At 42.9% G+C, this 15,925-nt stretch overlaps 1 protein-coding gene across 1 annotated transcript in view; it reads right to left on the bottom strand.

The window, feature by feature from the left end:
• Nucleotides 1–15,925, bottom strand: part of LOC100695531 (voltage-gated potassium channel subunit beta-2) — a 166,576-nt gene that overhangs the window by 99,132 nt on the left and 51,519 nt on the right. Inside the window, exon 4 of the mRNA XM_019355599.2 lies at nt 4,611–4,648. Coding sequence (XP_019211144.1) covers nt 4,611–4,648 — 38 coding nt within the window. The remainder of the gene's footprint in view (nt 1–4,610; nt 4,649–15,925) is intronic.

Here is a 15,925-nt window from a genome sequence, read left to right as displayed (position 1 = left end):
ACCATTCTTAATCACTTGATCAAGGTAATCTCCCACCTTCCTTTTATCTCAGAAATTCTTGAAAGAGTAGTTGTAAAACAGCTAAATGATCATCTGCAGAGCAATGGTTTATTTGAAGAGTTTCAAAGCTCAAGCAAGCTGGTACACTCGTCAGAGTCAGGGATTATCTCTGTGCTTCTACTGGAACTACAGGACCAGCGGAGTACACCTCTAGATGGATCCTGCCTATTGTCCCTAGAGCCCCCACAACATTGGATTCGCTGCTCCCAGTACTCTAATTCCCTAAGCGGCCTCAGACCCGTGGACGTAGCGTGGATTATAGAAACCTTCACAAGTTTACCCGAGCCGGTGCCTCAGACGTTTAACATCTGCACACTTCAAATGGCTTTATTAAATGCAAGATCACTAGCAAAAAAGATATTTATACTAAACGACTTCTTTAAGTCACAGCAGCTCGATTTTCTGTTTCTGACAGAAACATGGCTTCAACTCTTTGAGTCTGTAGCTTTTTCCCTTTAACCTCAGGCGCGCGGGTGGCGGGTCTTATGCATAGTGTTCAGCACCCAATTTCATTGCCATCAAACACTGCAGCATTATTCATTCTCCATTTTTGAACTCCAGCTGTTTGAACTACACCTGAATAGTGCTGTGCCTTTGCTGTGTGCCCTCATATATCATCCTCCTAAGTTTAATAAGGACTTTATCCAAGAGTTTTCAGATTTTATGGCTGGAATTGTTCTTAAGTTTGACAGTTTTTTAATACTCAGTGATTTTAATATTCATGTGTGCTGTGAGTCTAAACCTCTGGTCAAGGACTTTCAAGTTATTGACTACTTTAACCTGACTCAGTGGGTTACCAGTCCTACTCATGAAAAAGGATACATACTGGACTTGGTGCTATCCCAGGGGCCGGATGTGTGCATTTCCGACTTGTCTCTGATAATTTTTCTATGCTGTTCACTTTAACGTTGCGCTGCTGTATAAGCCGTGTGCTCCAGCGTGCAAAAGATGAGTGATTAATCCTTTAGTAGCGCCTAAATTTTCTGTTGCTTTTATGCATTCTGGAATAATGAACTCCAGCTGTGAAAGCATTGAGGACCTTTCTGACACCTTTTAGTCAACCTGTACTGATATTTTGCTCCACTCAGGAGTGTGCACGCTAAGCCATTATCAGAGCCTTGGTTGAATGAACATACGCGCACCCTTAAACGTGATTGCAGATGTGCTGAGAAGAGATGGAAAAAGAACAGACTGTATGTTTCTTTACAGATGTGCTCAGCTGTCTTAGAGCAGTTTGAGTCTGTCTCCCTGAATGAATTGTCTGTGGTAGTTCGTCAGCTAAGATCATCACACTGACCATCAGATTGTCTTCCCCCAAGTGTGCTTAAAAATACTTTTAATACTTTGGGCCTTTTATCCAGAGATTAATCAACATTTTCCTTGCTACAGGTGGTGTCCCATCATATTTTAACAAGCTATAGTTGAAGCTCTTTTTAAATCTCTTCTTAAAAACATAATCTGAACCCAACTGCTCTGGGTAATTACAGGCCAATCTCAAAGCCGCCCTTTCTTTCAAAAGTTATGGAAAAAGTGGTCTATTTACAGTTGCAGGCCCATCTTGATCTTAATGAGATCTCTGAAAAGTTTCAATCTGGTTTTAAATGACTACACAGCGCTGACAAGGCACTTTTAAGGGTTTTTAATGATATTCTTTTAACTCTGGATTCCAGCAGCCCTGCTGCCCCTTGTTGTTGGACCTGTCAGCAGCCTTTGACACCATCGACCATGATATCCTGCTATTAGGGGTGGAATCACATGCTGGCCTAAAAGGGTCTGCTCTCCAGTGGTTTCAGTCCTATTTATCTGGAAGGACTTTTTATGTCAACATGGGCCCCCATAGCTCTAAAATATCCCCTCTTAATTATGGTGTACCTCAAGGCTCTATTTTAAGTCCTGCCTAGTTTGCACTGTATATGTTGCCACTGAGGTCTATTTTCTCATGCTACAACCTTTCATTTCACCATTTTGCAGATGACTTGAAGATCTATCTGCCTGTAAAAGCATGGACAGACCAACTTCAGCTATTATCTTGGGACTACGCACAATCACGGATTATAAAGCCAGGGACACTGGGACAATCAACGGCAACTTTGGTTTCACCAACGAGCTAAACAAGTTCTACACTTAGTGAGTTCTAAGCTAATGCTAACAACCGCCTGACAACTGAGGAGAGTGACGTCTTCAGAGAGGGACTGGTGCGATGTCCGAGCGTCACTGAGGAGAGTGAGCACAAGCGGCAGGACCAGACAGCATCACCAGCCGACTGCTGCGTTGCTATGCTGACCAGCTAGCAGGTGTGCTCACTTCCATTTTCAATGAGTCCCTGGCTAAGTCTGTGGTCCCCACATACTTCAAGAGATCCACCATCATCGCTGTGCCCAAGAACAACAAGCCCTGAATGACTACCCACCAGTTGCACTGACTTCTGTGGTAATGAAGGTATTTGAGAACCTGCTGAAGAACGCCATCTCCTCCTCCATCCCAAACACCACAGATCCACTCCAGTTCACCTACCAACCCAACAGGTCCACCGAGAACACCATCGCCCATGTCCTGCACACAACCCTTAGCCATGTGGACAAGAAACAGGGTAACTACTATGTGAGATTGCTGTTTGTTGATTACAGTTCAGCATTTAACACAATAGTGCCCAGTAGACTGTCCACAAAGCTGAGGGATCTAGGACTCAACAGCCATCTGTGTGCATGGGTGTTGGACTTCCTCACTAGCAGAACTCAGGTGGTGAGGGTGGGTAGTTGTGTCTGTGACAGCACTACCATCAACACAGGAGCGCCACCTGGGTGTGTACTCTCACCGCTGTTCTACTCCCTCTATACTTCAGACTGTGTGGCTACCCATGGCTCCAATACCATTGTGAAGTTTGTTGACGACACAGTGGTGTTGGGCACGGTCCCCGACAAAGATGAGGAGGCCTACATGGATGAAGTGAAGAATCTGGCATCATGGTGGCAGATGCCGGTTCAGAGCAGCTCAGATATTGAAGGCCCTGTGTTAAATCATGACCCCCCCCACCCCCCCCCCCCCCCCTCCCCACCCCCAAACACACACACACACAAATTATCCATAAGATCTCATATCATACCTGATCCTTCTGGCTTTCACTTTAAAACCCCACTCACACAATCCACATTCACAGATTTTGAACTGTAAATTTCCAGATTGTTTTATTTCATCTAGTTTACTTAATGTATATAATTCACCCACTTACTGCACATAATGTCCTCTTTGCATATATTCACTTACTGTATATAATGTTCTCTTCTCTTTTTGCACAATCATATTTGGATTTGTCAAATAAATCAACATGTCGTCGGCGAACAAAGAAATCTTGTGTTCTCGACCCATAATCTTGACTCCTGTAATATTAGTACTATGTATAACACCATGGCTCAGGGCCTCTAAAAGAAATGGCAAAAAGTGGAGGACTTGGTAAATGGCCTGTATTTGTATAGTGCTTTTACTAGTCCCTAAGGACCCCAAAGCGCTTTACACAACCAGTCATCCACCCATTCACACACTGGTGATGGCAAGCTACATTGTAGACACAGCCACTCTGGGGCGCACTGACAGAGGCGAGGCTGCCAGACGCTGGCGCCACCAGGCCCTCTGACCGCCACCCGTAGGCAATGGGTGAAGTGTCTTGCCCGAGAACACAACGACCAAGACTGTCCAAGCCGGGGCTCGAACCGGCAACCTTCCGATTACAAGGCAAACACCCAACTCTTGAACCACGATCACCCCTAGGATGGAGGGAGGTACAGTATCTGGGGTACCACTTGGGGGCGGGTAGATGCATCCACAGGTGGAGAAGACAGCAGCTAAGACAGCAGCTATTGCATCCTTCCCATGCTGTAAGACCCAAAAAGAGGTGAGATGGTTCTTGGGGCTGGCCGGCCACTAGCGCCAATTCATGTCTGGGTTTGTGCTCCAGATCTGGTCCACTGGATGGTTGGCTGATTGTGACCTACACCCATTTTCACACCTTGGTTCATGTGATGAGGTAGAGGATCATTAGGGGGTCTTTTTGTCCCTCTTGGAGGAATCTCCCACAGGGCTTAAATCTGGGACTCTCCAACATTTGACCCTAGAACTGAAGAGTTTTCTCGGATGAGAGGTGAAATGTCTTCAAGCAACTTTAAGAAGTCCAGTCATTTCATGGTGGTCTCAGAAATTTTATATTCATCTGAATCATAGGAACACCATGTTAAACATGAGTGTGGCAGGGGTATGGTATCTGGGGTGGTGCAGCGAGCTCGATTGGCAGTGCCAGGGTGGCTGGGAGGGCAGTTGCTGCCACACAGTAATCAGACTCTCCCTATTTTCAGTGACGCAGAGGCTCGAGAGAGCAGCTGAGTACAGAGTTGAGTGGAGAAGCAGCTGAAAAGCTGACCTCCCAACATAAAGAAAAGAAAGGACATATTGTGCAATTAGAGCACAACAAAACTGTCACCCGAGGCTGCATGGGGTCCATTCATTTCACAATGAGATTGAATAATTTGTGAAAGTAAAAGGTATTTGTTGTCTCTTACCTCATCTGAGACCTGACCTCCAAAGGTAACCCAAGTTCCTGCAAAAGAATAAAATATCAAACTCTCTCTGTGTGTGTGCAAACACATGTTTTAGCAGACATTATGTAATACCTTTAATTTGATCTAAACATTGGACAAAATTCTGATTGGGGGAACATGTTTAGACTGTAAAATATTACTACAACTTTGAAACATTTTTACATAAAAACAGAGTCTATAAAAGAAGATGACTTGTCCTCCTAAGACAGATTACTCTCAGTTAATACAAGTTTTAGTCTCCTTTATCTCCTGACCATTGCCCAACAGAATACATATGAAAAAATTTTAGATTAAATGATGGAATATCTTTTTTTAAAAGTGGTGGTCTGTCAATTAGTAAAATTTTGATATTTTATATTTTGATCCAATGGCTCCCAGTTTGTTCATATATACAATGGGTCTTCCTTAAGATATAAATATTTGTTGTAGAATTTTTTGTGTGTCAGTAAACATTAAACATGTCACACCAAACTAAGAGACAGGATTGTTCAACTAAAATTTAAAAGGGTCCACTTTGAGAAAAAGTTTTTTAAAAAAAGCCTGGAAGATTATGATGCTATTTAAGCTATTAAATATTTAGTTTAATGTATATTTAAGTAGCCTAGTAGTTGTATCAACATATGCAATTAATAAATACCTATCAAATCAAATGAATTCTTTTTTTAAATATATGAATGAATTTAATACAATTAAAAAACCTCCAAAAGTTGAATCTGTTCATCTGGACGTAGCGTTTTGTGGGAGAAACGTTTCGTCACTCATCCAAGTGACTTCTTCAGTCTCAGCTGACTGCAGGTTTCCCCAAACCTTATAAACAGTACATTTGCATAATGACTGAAACCAGCCCACTGAAGGAACAATGGGCTGTGTTCTTTGATCAGTGGGTTTTGGTCAGTGATTGCTGATCAATGGTCATGGGAATTTGCATAAATATGATTAAGGAAATGACCTCACAGCCCATTGTTCCTTCAGTGGGCTGGTTTCAGTCATTATGCAAAATTCAACTTTTGGAGATTTACTTTCCTGGATGATTGAGAATGCATCAAGACAATTAAAAAACATTTTGACAATATTCACTTTTAAATATAGGATCCATAGAAATATCGATACAGGTATTAACTATACTGGTTCAGTTTTTTTGGTGATCATTCCAAAAACTTTATTCAAAGTGGTGGCAAGAGTAGACAGGAGAAGGTGTTGTGCCAACTTGGCATCAATGAGATTTTGTTCCGAACTGGAGTCCACACAAGCATGGAAGGCTTATGAGGTACGTCGATAACAAAGTCTAACAGGGAGTAATAAACGGCTTCAGAAAAGAAGAGCTGCCCACCAGTACCCCCCAAATTACTTTTGGCGTAGTTAGCCATAGTTTTCTCTTTTTTGAGCAGTTGTGTGTCATTACAGAGCACGACGAAAACAAACTCTTCAAACCAAGGAGGCTCAGCATGAGAGGCAAAATGGTCTTTCATTTAATACTTGGAGAAAAAACCCCTGTAGCGCATATTCAAGTCAGCATGTCTCAGCCGTGCCTGTCTTAACACTAGATTTACTATCCTGCGCAAATTTGCGTAACTTCCCTAAACCCAACACCCCCTAGAATTACTGGCTTTTTTATTTTCTGGTGCAAGTCCCGAGGTGTTAAGCACCCCTGCTGAGATTTTCACAGGTCGTCAGCTTGTTTCTCCTACAGCTTTTGTTGTGCAAACCACCCGTTGTCCTTGAGGCCTGGCACATTTGCATTTGCTCACTCAGAGTTGCTCAGATCCAAGGCAGGCCAAACCTCTGTGTTACAACTTTCAGAAATGCCTGGTAGAAATGCTTCAACTTACTCATGAGATTTTGACCACATTTTTTGCGGAAGTCACAACTATACTGAATGCACGACCGTTGTTGCCAGCTGCAAGAAATGCTTGGTAGGGAACAGCTGTTCCCTACCAAGGTTCGTTTCAAAGTTTGAAACACTTTGAAATAAAACAGACTTGTGTACCCATATATTGTGAATGTCTGTCTTTTGTATGTAGGTTGTAAGACAGAGGTTTGGCCTGCCTTGGATCTAAGTAAACAAATGCCAATGTTGCACACACACACACACACACACACACACACACACACACACACAGCAAATCTGCATTTATTTGTCCCACAAGTGGAAAATCTGCATTGTCATTGCAAAAAAGTGGACAGAGCAAGGTATAGAAAGTGCACTATACAAACATTTTATATATATATATATATATATATATATATATATATATATATATATGTATATATATATACACATACATACATATATATATGTGTGTGTGTGTATATATGATATAGATGTGTCTGTCGCTATATTTAGCAAGTTTTCAGACCCCTTAGTGACTTTTTTTCTGGTGTTATTGGAGACTTATTTATGACGACTTTTTGACGTGAAAACGCGTATCGCTCTTACTCTCAACAAGCAGCGGTGCTGCCATGGGCACCTCACCCGTGCCAAAGCATCTCCTGCCCCCAGCTGCTATCAGGGCAGGAGATGTTCACACCTATGCCTCCAAAAAGCAAATGAATCGCGCATGAGCGAAGCTGCTGCTCCCGCACTGACTGTAACGCAGTCAGTTCTTCTTTTACTGTTATGTTGTTTTGTGGATCACAAGGTTTTAAACTACTTATAAACACACACTCACACACACAAAGTAACTCCACCAGAGTGCCAATTTCGGGTCACTTTTGCCGGTCCAAACCCGGATAAAGGAGCAGGGTTGGAATTGTGACATTAAAAAACAACTAGAAAGCGAAAATTTCGGAAGAAATTTTAAGTGTGCCTATGCCGCTGTTAATCAGTGTAGTTTGCCATTCATACGGCTACAGAGAGCAAAACTCAGCAGAGCAGCCATTCTCCACCATGAACTATGGTAGAAACAAACACCGCTCGTGCCTCACAGATGACAGCTTACAGTTTTGGGTAAAGATGAGATGACTTCGTACAGCCCCGATTTGCAGATGCTGTGCACAGAGGTTCATGAGCAGAAGTCTCATTGTACCACGGCAGACCCGACAATGTTTGCATGAACACGCTTTGAAGCATTACGCTTTTCACACATGGTTGGTGTACCCACACAGCCAGCTGTAGCTTTTCAACTCACTGCCCAACACACACCCAGAAAACAGCCAAGAGAGCACAGACCTTACACCCGTGGGTCCACCTCCCCTGCAGCGCCACTGCAGACCACGCCCTGCCACACACATCAAACACGTAAAATAAATATTTATGCACTTTTGCATTCACTTTTTGTTTTTTGTTATTTTTACACAGTGTTCTGAATGATTAACAATGGTCTACAGCCAATCTTGTGTATTGTTATACAAACTTTGGTTGTAAGATTCAGATAACTATTTAATAAAAGCTAAATATTTTATATGAGAGTAAGAAAGAAAAGTATATCTTTATGTCCCCCTTTCCCTGTTAATGCCCTACCTGGCCGCCTGGCAAAAGCTTTGCTAGATCCGCCCCTGCACAGTTACCAGCTGTCAGCTACACAAAAACAGGAGCTTGGTGTTTATTTGTCTCTCAGAAACAGTTCATAACTTCCCTTCAACTCATTCATGTCACCTAAAAGGTAAACCTGTTTCTCCATCACCAGTTCAGCTCTGATGATTCAGTAAGGACATCTCCTGGTTTGGAACAGCCGCTTCTACAGCTGTGCCCCAGCAAACATCAGCTGATACTAGAAATTAAAATCAAATGAATTCTAACAACAGCTGATCAAGCTTAAACGTGCTGCTGTTGTTTAGCGCAATAAACAAGAGCGAAAAGCTGATTGTTGATCAGTTTCACGATTGAAGTTGCAACAGGCGAGAGAATCACACGGGAGGCTTCGTAACGACAGAATAAATCGTAATATTTTCTCTGAATGTGGGACAATTCCCTTTGTACGGCAACTCTATGAACTAACCCTTGTGAATAAAATAAAGTTCAACGTCAGTAACTTAGCGCGCACACAGGTCAGCACAACGAAAATAAACTACACCTAAACTCGGTTTATATCTGACCCAAATAGAGTGCAATTCATAACTTCTTACCTGAAATTCAGTTCACCTCACGCTCCTGCCTTAGGTTTCCCTGATCCACGATCTACCACCGGTCGATCGGCGGTCGCCTCGCCGCCTCGTATGTCTCGTTCCCCGCATGTTCTTTCTGACACACACCGGTGGATAGCTGCTCTCGGTTATAGCTCCGCATTAGCCAAGACCAAACAACTCAGTTATTTTTTCCACATCGACCAGCATCATCGGCCCATATAAACGAAAAATAAGTCCACCTAAGACACAGACTGTTGGCGAGCGATCGGGTGATGGTCAGCAGTCTCACTGAAGCTCGAAGGGTCGCTAGCGGCGCTAGCTAGCAGCGCTAGCTAGTTAGCCGGCTAGCAGCAACATCGTCAGAACACTGTTGCTAATATGGGATGTTTTGACAAAACGAGCAGATATGTGAAGTTTACACACCTACATTCTCGCCTGAAAATATCTTAAAAGTTTATTTTGTGACCTAGAAACACTAATAAAAGACATTTAGAACGAAGACGTGTCCGCCATTGTTTAACTCGGCAGAGGTGTGCTATGAAAAGCATTGCGGTTACCGTAACTATTCAATGGTTCGCGCAACCTTAAAACTTCCAATGGTTCCTGAAAGCAGCGAGGCTGTGCGCGCCATTGATATTGTCGTCATTACGGTATCCAAATAAGGGTAGACAGGATGTAACACTCCCGGCATACCACTAGAGAGAGCCAACACACCACAAATGAAGTTTGAAATTTGTTTCAGTGGGACCAAAAGATGGAGCCAACACACCACAAATGAAGTCTGTTTCTATGGCGCCAAAAGAAGAATCTTTCAAAATTTTCACTAAAATATTAATATTTAAAAAACTATAATAGTCATAAACACCAAAAGTCATAGCACACCATTCCAGATCCAGCCGCACAAAATGAGGTAACATATATGAAGTTTGCCTCAAAACTGCGGGGCAAGTTTCGCTGCAAAATTTCAGGCGGAAACTGAATAATAATAATAACTAGAAAAATTTGCATTTCCTGCGAAAATGCTGTGTGGATGCCTTAACGCTGAAGCTGTCTGCTGAAAAGCTGAAAAAGATGAAAAGTTGCAAAAAGTTGTATGGTGGTGAAAAAAAAATGTTACCCTGAGCAGGATTCGAACCTGGCCTTCCTGGACTCAAGGTAGTTACTCATCTCACTGAGCTAAACTCATTCTCTCAAAAAAGAGGAGGAGAGACCCACAATTCTGCTAAAATGAGCAGAAGCTGCTCATTTTTTGTGCTGAGAAGAGGTGAAAAGCCTGAAAATTTTGCAGAAGAGAGATAAATCAGCAGAATTTCTGCGGAAAAGAGGTAGAACAAAAGAACAAAAGAGAAAACTGAAAACAGGTTTTGCCATGACCGGGATTTGAACCTGGCCCTTCTGGTCTGAAGGCAGCTGCTCATCTCACTGAGCTAAACTCACTCTGACCAAGAAGAGGTGGAGAGACGGACAACTCTGCTGAAATGAGCAGAAGCTGCTGAGAATTGTGCTGATAAAAGGAGAAAAGGCTGAAAATTTTGCAGAAAAGAGGTGAATCAGCAGAATTTCTGCAGAAAAGAGGTAAAGAAGCAACAAGTTGCGCTGAAAAGAGATGAATCAGCAGAATTTCTACTCAAAAGAGTTTTTTTCTGAAAACTGCTGAGATTTATGCTGATAAGAGGTGAAAAGGCTGAAAATTTTGCAGAAGAGGTGAATAAGCAGAATTTGGGCTGAAAAGAGGTTAAAATTCTGAAATTTCTGCTGAAAAGAGTTCAATCAGCAGAATTTCTGCTGAAAAGAGTTCTGCAGAACTCTTTTCAGAATTCTGCTGAAAAGAGTTCTGCAGAACTCTTTTCAGAATTCTGCTGAAAAGAGTTTTTTTTGCTGAAAACAGCTGAAAAAGCTGGGATTTGTGCTGAAAAGTGGTGAAAAAACTGAAAATTTTGCTGAAAAGGGGTGGAAAAGCTGAAATTTGTGTTGAAAAGAGTTAAAAAGGTTTAACTGTTAACTGAAAGAAATGTTGCCATAAGCGGGATTTGAACCCGGGCCTCCCAGTCTGAGAACGGCTGCTCATCTCACTGAGCTAAAACACGGCTCAACCGGGCAAGGAAAACTAGTGACCCCACTGATAATGTGCAAAAATGGGCAAAAAATATTGCAAAAAAAATTCAATATCTCAAAAAGTATAGAAGTTATGAGCACCAAAAGTCATAGCACACATTAGCAGAAAGAGCAGAATTTTTTAAAGTTTGAACTGAGAAAATCGGCTGAAAACTGAGGCAGTAGTTAAGCGGCAAAAAGTGTACGGAAACCCCAAGAATAATAAAGAATAAAGAGAAACAGGAAAACAATTGTGTGGAAGCCCTTTAGGGCATCCACACAATAATAAATCCGACGAATAGTAATAAGTGTGCCTCTTGGCATAGGCACACTTAAAAATTGCATTTCCTGCGAAAATGCTGTGTGGATGCCTTAACGCTGAAGCTGTCAGCTGAAAAGCTGAAAAAAATGAAAAGTTGCAAAAAGTTGTATGGTGGTGAAAAAAAAATATGTGCTAAAATATATTTCAAAATATATAAATATATTTTAAAATGTATTTTAGCACATATATTTTTTGGCCATTTTTTGTATATTTTGAAATATATTTCAAAATGTATTTTAAAATATATTTTTTTACCGTATGGGAGGTGGGATTGAACCCACAACCTGTGAGCTGTAGAGCCGTGTCATTACTGATTGCGCCACCTGGAAAGGGAGTGAGTGTCTAAAACACAGAGACTTGAGCAGTCAAGATTTAGATCGCGGTGAGAGGCGAAAAACGCCGTTTTTTGGAGTTACAAAACGTCGTGTAACTCAAAAACTAGGAGGGCTAGCAGCATAATTCTTGTACTGGGTGAATCAGCGGACTTTGGTGTACTTTGACTGCGATTTTCATAGCTCTTTTTACCTCCGTCGCGGAGATATGACGAGAGAAGAAACGGCTTCATTTTCGGCGTTTGAAAACTGAGAGGAGGACAGATTTCCACCCCTCAAACAAACGTAATTTATGGCTCAACGGTAAGATGAATGTAAAAACTGCTTCCACTGTGAGTGTCAGGAGTGTCTGAAGATATATTGGCACAAGCCTCATGTCCTAACTTTGCTTTGTTAAAGAGATATGGCGATTTGAAAATGCCTCCTGTTACAGAATTTCAGCTCTGAATTTCAAAACCTCCCCATAGACTTTGAATGGGGAGTATCCAGACCTTGTGTCACTTCGAGGCAAATTGCGAAAAAACGGTAAATCTCACAATAAAGATAGTAACATTGTCTGAAAGCCAGCAAAAATTCCTACGTTTTGATGTATAATTTGTGGGGGTTGAGTGGAGATTGAGCGAGTAGAAAGAAGTTGTTCAGACATGAAGAGAAAATTCAGAACGGATTCAGAACGGCCCTAAGGAGGGGCATCTTGCCCCTCCCTTCTTTTCCTCCCCATCCCCGGCTGCCTCCCTCTTCCCGCTCCACCACACCCACCCACACAGGTAGGGCCTTGGGGTGCGGGTGTGTCACCAGGGTGCAGGGGAGGCATTCCCCCCCCCTCTGTCCCCTTCTGGCCACCTGTGCCTCAATTTTATTTCACAACTTAGACATCCACATTATTCACACTCTCATAACACACACACACACATATATATATATAGGGCCTTGAGGGTGACCACATTAACGGCGTCCAGAGGACGGTCTGTGTATTCAACCCTACCTCTGGCGCCGGTGCCCACCTCTCAATTTTAAATCCATGTAGACATTGAGGGTTCTCGGGAGGGGCCGTGCTAACACCTGCTGCTCTCTGGCAGCAGCACCATGCCCTCCCTTGTTTTAAATGCACTTTAGAACAACACACAGCAACACTACACATGAGCGGGAGGAGGGAGGTATGGGGTCTTCACACACCCCCGTTCTCTACTAGCCATCGGGGCGGGGGCTGGGAGGAGGTGTTGGCTGTCCGATTGGCCTCCCTGCTGCGGCGGAGCCTGGGGCGGTCTGCTTGCCTCCACCCCGGGGGAAAGGGTCACATCTCTTGGGTCTGGGTGCCGTTTCCCCCTCTGGGGGCGAGGGTACCTGGACCCAGGGCATAGAGTATGTTTGGGGAGTATGATTGTGTGTACATGTCTATGTATGTCTACCCCTACGTTGGGTGAGTGCTGAGTGTTTGTATATGTGTGCATGAGGGTGGGAAAGCATGTTTATGTCTGTGTGTGCCTGTTTGTCTGTGTCTATATGTCAGGTCGGGTCTTAGACTCCACCTCCCTGGGTACTCCCAGGCCCTCCAAGTGTGGAGGCCTATCTCCCCTCACCACACTCCCTGCTGGTAACTGATGCCCTCAGGGGTTGGTGCATTGGTGGTTCTTGGTGTCCGGGGCTGGGCGCTCAGGTATGCACCAGCTCACTCCCGGTGGCTACTTGGCGGGGCCTGGTGCCTGTCGCTCGGTCAGGCCTCTTCCGGGGCAAAGGGGCCCTCGGGCCTCCGGCCTCGGGGCCTGCAACTCGGTTCACTCTGGCACAGCTGGCTGCCGGCAGAGCCGGCAGGCACGCCGGTGCAGCCCCTCTGGCTTCTGCTCCGTGGCTACTGGGTGACCCCCTCGTCTGGGATCTCCTCAGCCCTTCCCAGGAAGGTGGCACGGATGCCCCTCCGGTGGTACTCCTTGGGCTCTCGCACTCTGGGGCCTCTGGATGTCTGGAGCCTGGATCTCCTCCATGCCTGCTTCATGCTCTGGGGGACGGGGCTATGGGCCTCCACACCCTCTAGCAGACCGTTACATGGGGAAACCTTTTGTATACAAGCGCGTTGATCCACACAGGTGTGCACACGGGTGTTCACTGTTCGTAGACATAAACTACACCTTTCTTAGCTGCTACTTCAAAGCACATTGTGCGCTGTCTGTCCTGCGTGCTGCACAACAACTTTCAATATTTAGTATTTACTGCTGTTCACACTCAGCTAGATTAACGTGATGGTGTTGTGTTTAGTATGTTGCTTTGTTTTTGTTTGGGTTTTTTTTGCTTGTCTTCTCTTCTTTTTCTCTCAACAGGTGATCCAGGAGATTTTTTTTTTCTCTTTGTCTTTGTAAGTGCCCTTTCTCACTGTCCCTTTTCCCTTCTGTTTTTCTTTTCCTTCCTCTCTTTCTTTCTCCCTTTCCTATCCCCTCGTCATGTCTGTCCCATCTGTAACAACTGAAAATAAAATAAATAATAACAACAAAGTTTGATCAAATGGACCAATACAGCAATGCCATGATGATCCATTTGGCAAAATAAATCCATTTGGTATCCTTGTTGGTCTTCAGACAACAATTCTGACGGCTTAAGAACCAAATGGGACAGACAAAAAAAAAAAAAGAAGTTGTTCAGACATGAAGAGAAAATTCAGAACAGACCAGCGCACACTCTGAGTTAATTGCATAGCAACCATAGCAACACATGTATTTTCTGAAAAATCACAATTTTGCAACTGAAAACTTAAAGAGGTATAAAATTAAAACGGTAGAAGGTCTGAAAAAGCTGAATCAGACAGGAAAAGCCCAATACTTTGAGAACATTTTAAAGTTTGAATGGAGTTTCTAGGTGAAAGTATGAGGAAGTAGTTAAGTTTCAAAACCAAGGAAGTTTTAGCAGAATTGTGGAAGTTTTCCATTCATTTCAATGGGACAAATTAAAGGAAAAAAGTGTAATATTTTAAAAAGTATAATAGTAATAAACACCAAAAGTCATAGTACACATTAGCAGAAATAGCAGAACAGATTAGAGTTTGAACGGTGAAAATCGGCTGAAAACTGAGGGAGTAGTTAATCGGCAAAGAATGGAGCAACTAGAGGAATAATAAAGACTAGAAAAACTAGAAAAATTTGCATTTCCTGCGAAAATGCTGTGTGGATGCGTTAACGCTGAAGCTGTCTGCTGAAAAGCTGAAAAAGATGAAAAGTTGCAAAAAGTTGTATGGTGGTGAAAAAAAAAATTTCACCCTAAGCAGGATTCGAACCTGGCCCTCCTGGTCTCAAGGCGGCTAGTCATCTCACTGAGCCAAACTTATTCTCACAAAGAGCAGGTGGACAGACTGACCATTCTGCTGAAATGAGCAGAAGCTGTTGAGAATTGTGCTGATAAGAGGTGAGAAGGCTGAAAATTTTGCAGAAAAGAGGTGAATCAGCAGAATTTGGGCTGAAAAGAGGTAAAGAAGCAGAAAATTGCTCTGAAAAGAGATGAATCAGCAGAATTTCTGCTCAAAAGAGGTTTTTTCTGAAAACAGCTGAGATTTGTGCTAATAACAGGTGAAAAGGCTGAAAATTTTGCAGAAGAGGTGAATAAGCAGAATTTGGGCTGAAAAGAAGTGAAAATTCTGCTGAAAAGAGTTCAATCAGCAGAACTTCTGCTGAAAAGAGGTTAATGAGCAGAATTCTGCTGAAAAGAGGTTTTTGCTGAAAACAGCTGAAAAAGCTGGTATTTGTGCTGAAAAGTGGTGAAAAAACTGAAAATTTTGCTGAAAAGGGGTGGAAAAGCTGAAATTTGTGTTGAAAAGAGTTGAAAAAGTTTAATTGTTAACTGACAGAAATGTTGCCATAAGCGGGATTTGAACCCGGGCCTCCCAGTCTGAGAACGGCTGCTCATCTCACTGAGCTAAAACTCAGGTCATCTCGGCAAAGAAAATCAGTGACACCACTGATAATATGGCAGAAATGGGCAAAAAATATTGCATAAAAAATTCAATATCTCAAAAAGTATAGAAGTTATGAGCACCAAAGGTCATAGCAGGCATTAGCAGAAATAGCAGAATTTTTTAAAGTTTGAATGGCGAAAATCGGATAAAGTATACCAAATCAAACTATTTGTGCCAAAACATAGTGTTTCTGCCATATTGTGGTACTACTACATTACAACATGATTACGGATTAAAGATGAAAGAAACTGGCAACAAATTCCTCCACTACAAACCAGTCTGATACCACTTCTTGCAGTGTTCACATTTAATAAGGCACTACCCAAAAGGCGCCACAAGAGGGCACTCCAACACAAGAGATGACCTATGTACACTGATGCACTTAGTAACAGTCAGCCTCCTACTTAGCCACTACATAATACAGTGATATTATAGTGTACAAATTCACATAAATTTGCAGGGGGAACAAACAAAGCAGGAACAAGCCCAAAACAATCAAATAACTGGGCTGCCATAGCTATCACTA

Source organism: Oreochromis niloticus, linkage group LG20 (genome assembly GCF_001858045.2).
Source record: "Oreochromis niloticus isolate F11D_XX linkage group LG20, O_niloticus_UMD_NMBU, whole genome shotgun sequence".
Classification (NCBI taxonomy): domain Eukaryota; kingdom Metazoa; phylum Chordata; class Actinopteri; order Cichliformes; family Cichlidae; genus Oreochromis; species Oreochromis niloticus.
Note: the sequence above shows the minus strand (reverse complement) of the source record. Positions and strands in the feature narration are given on the sequence as shown.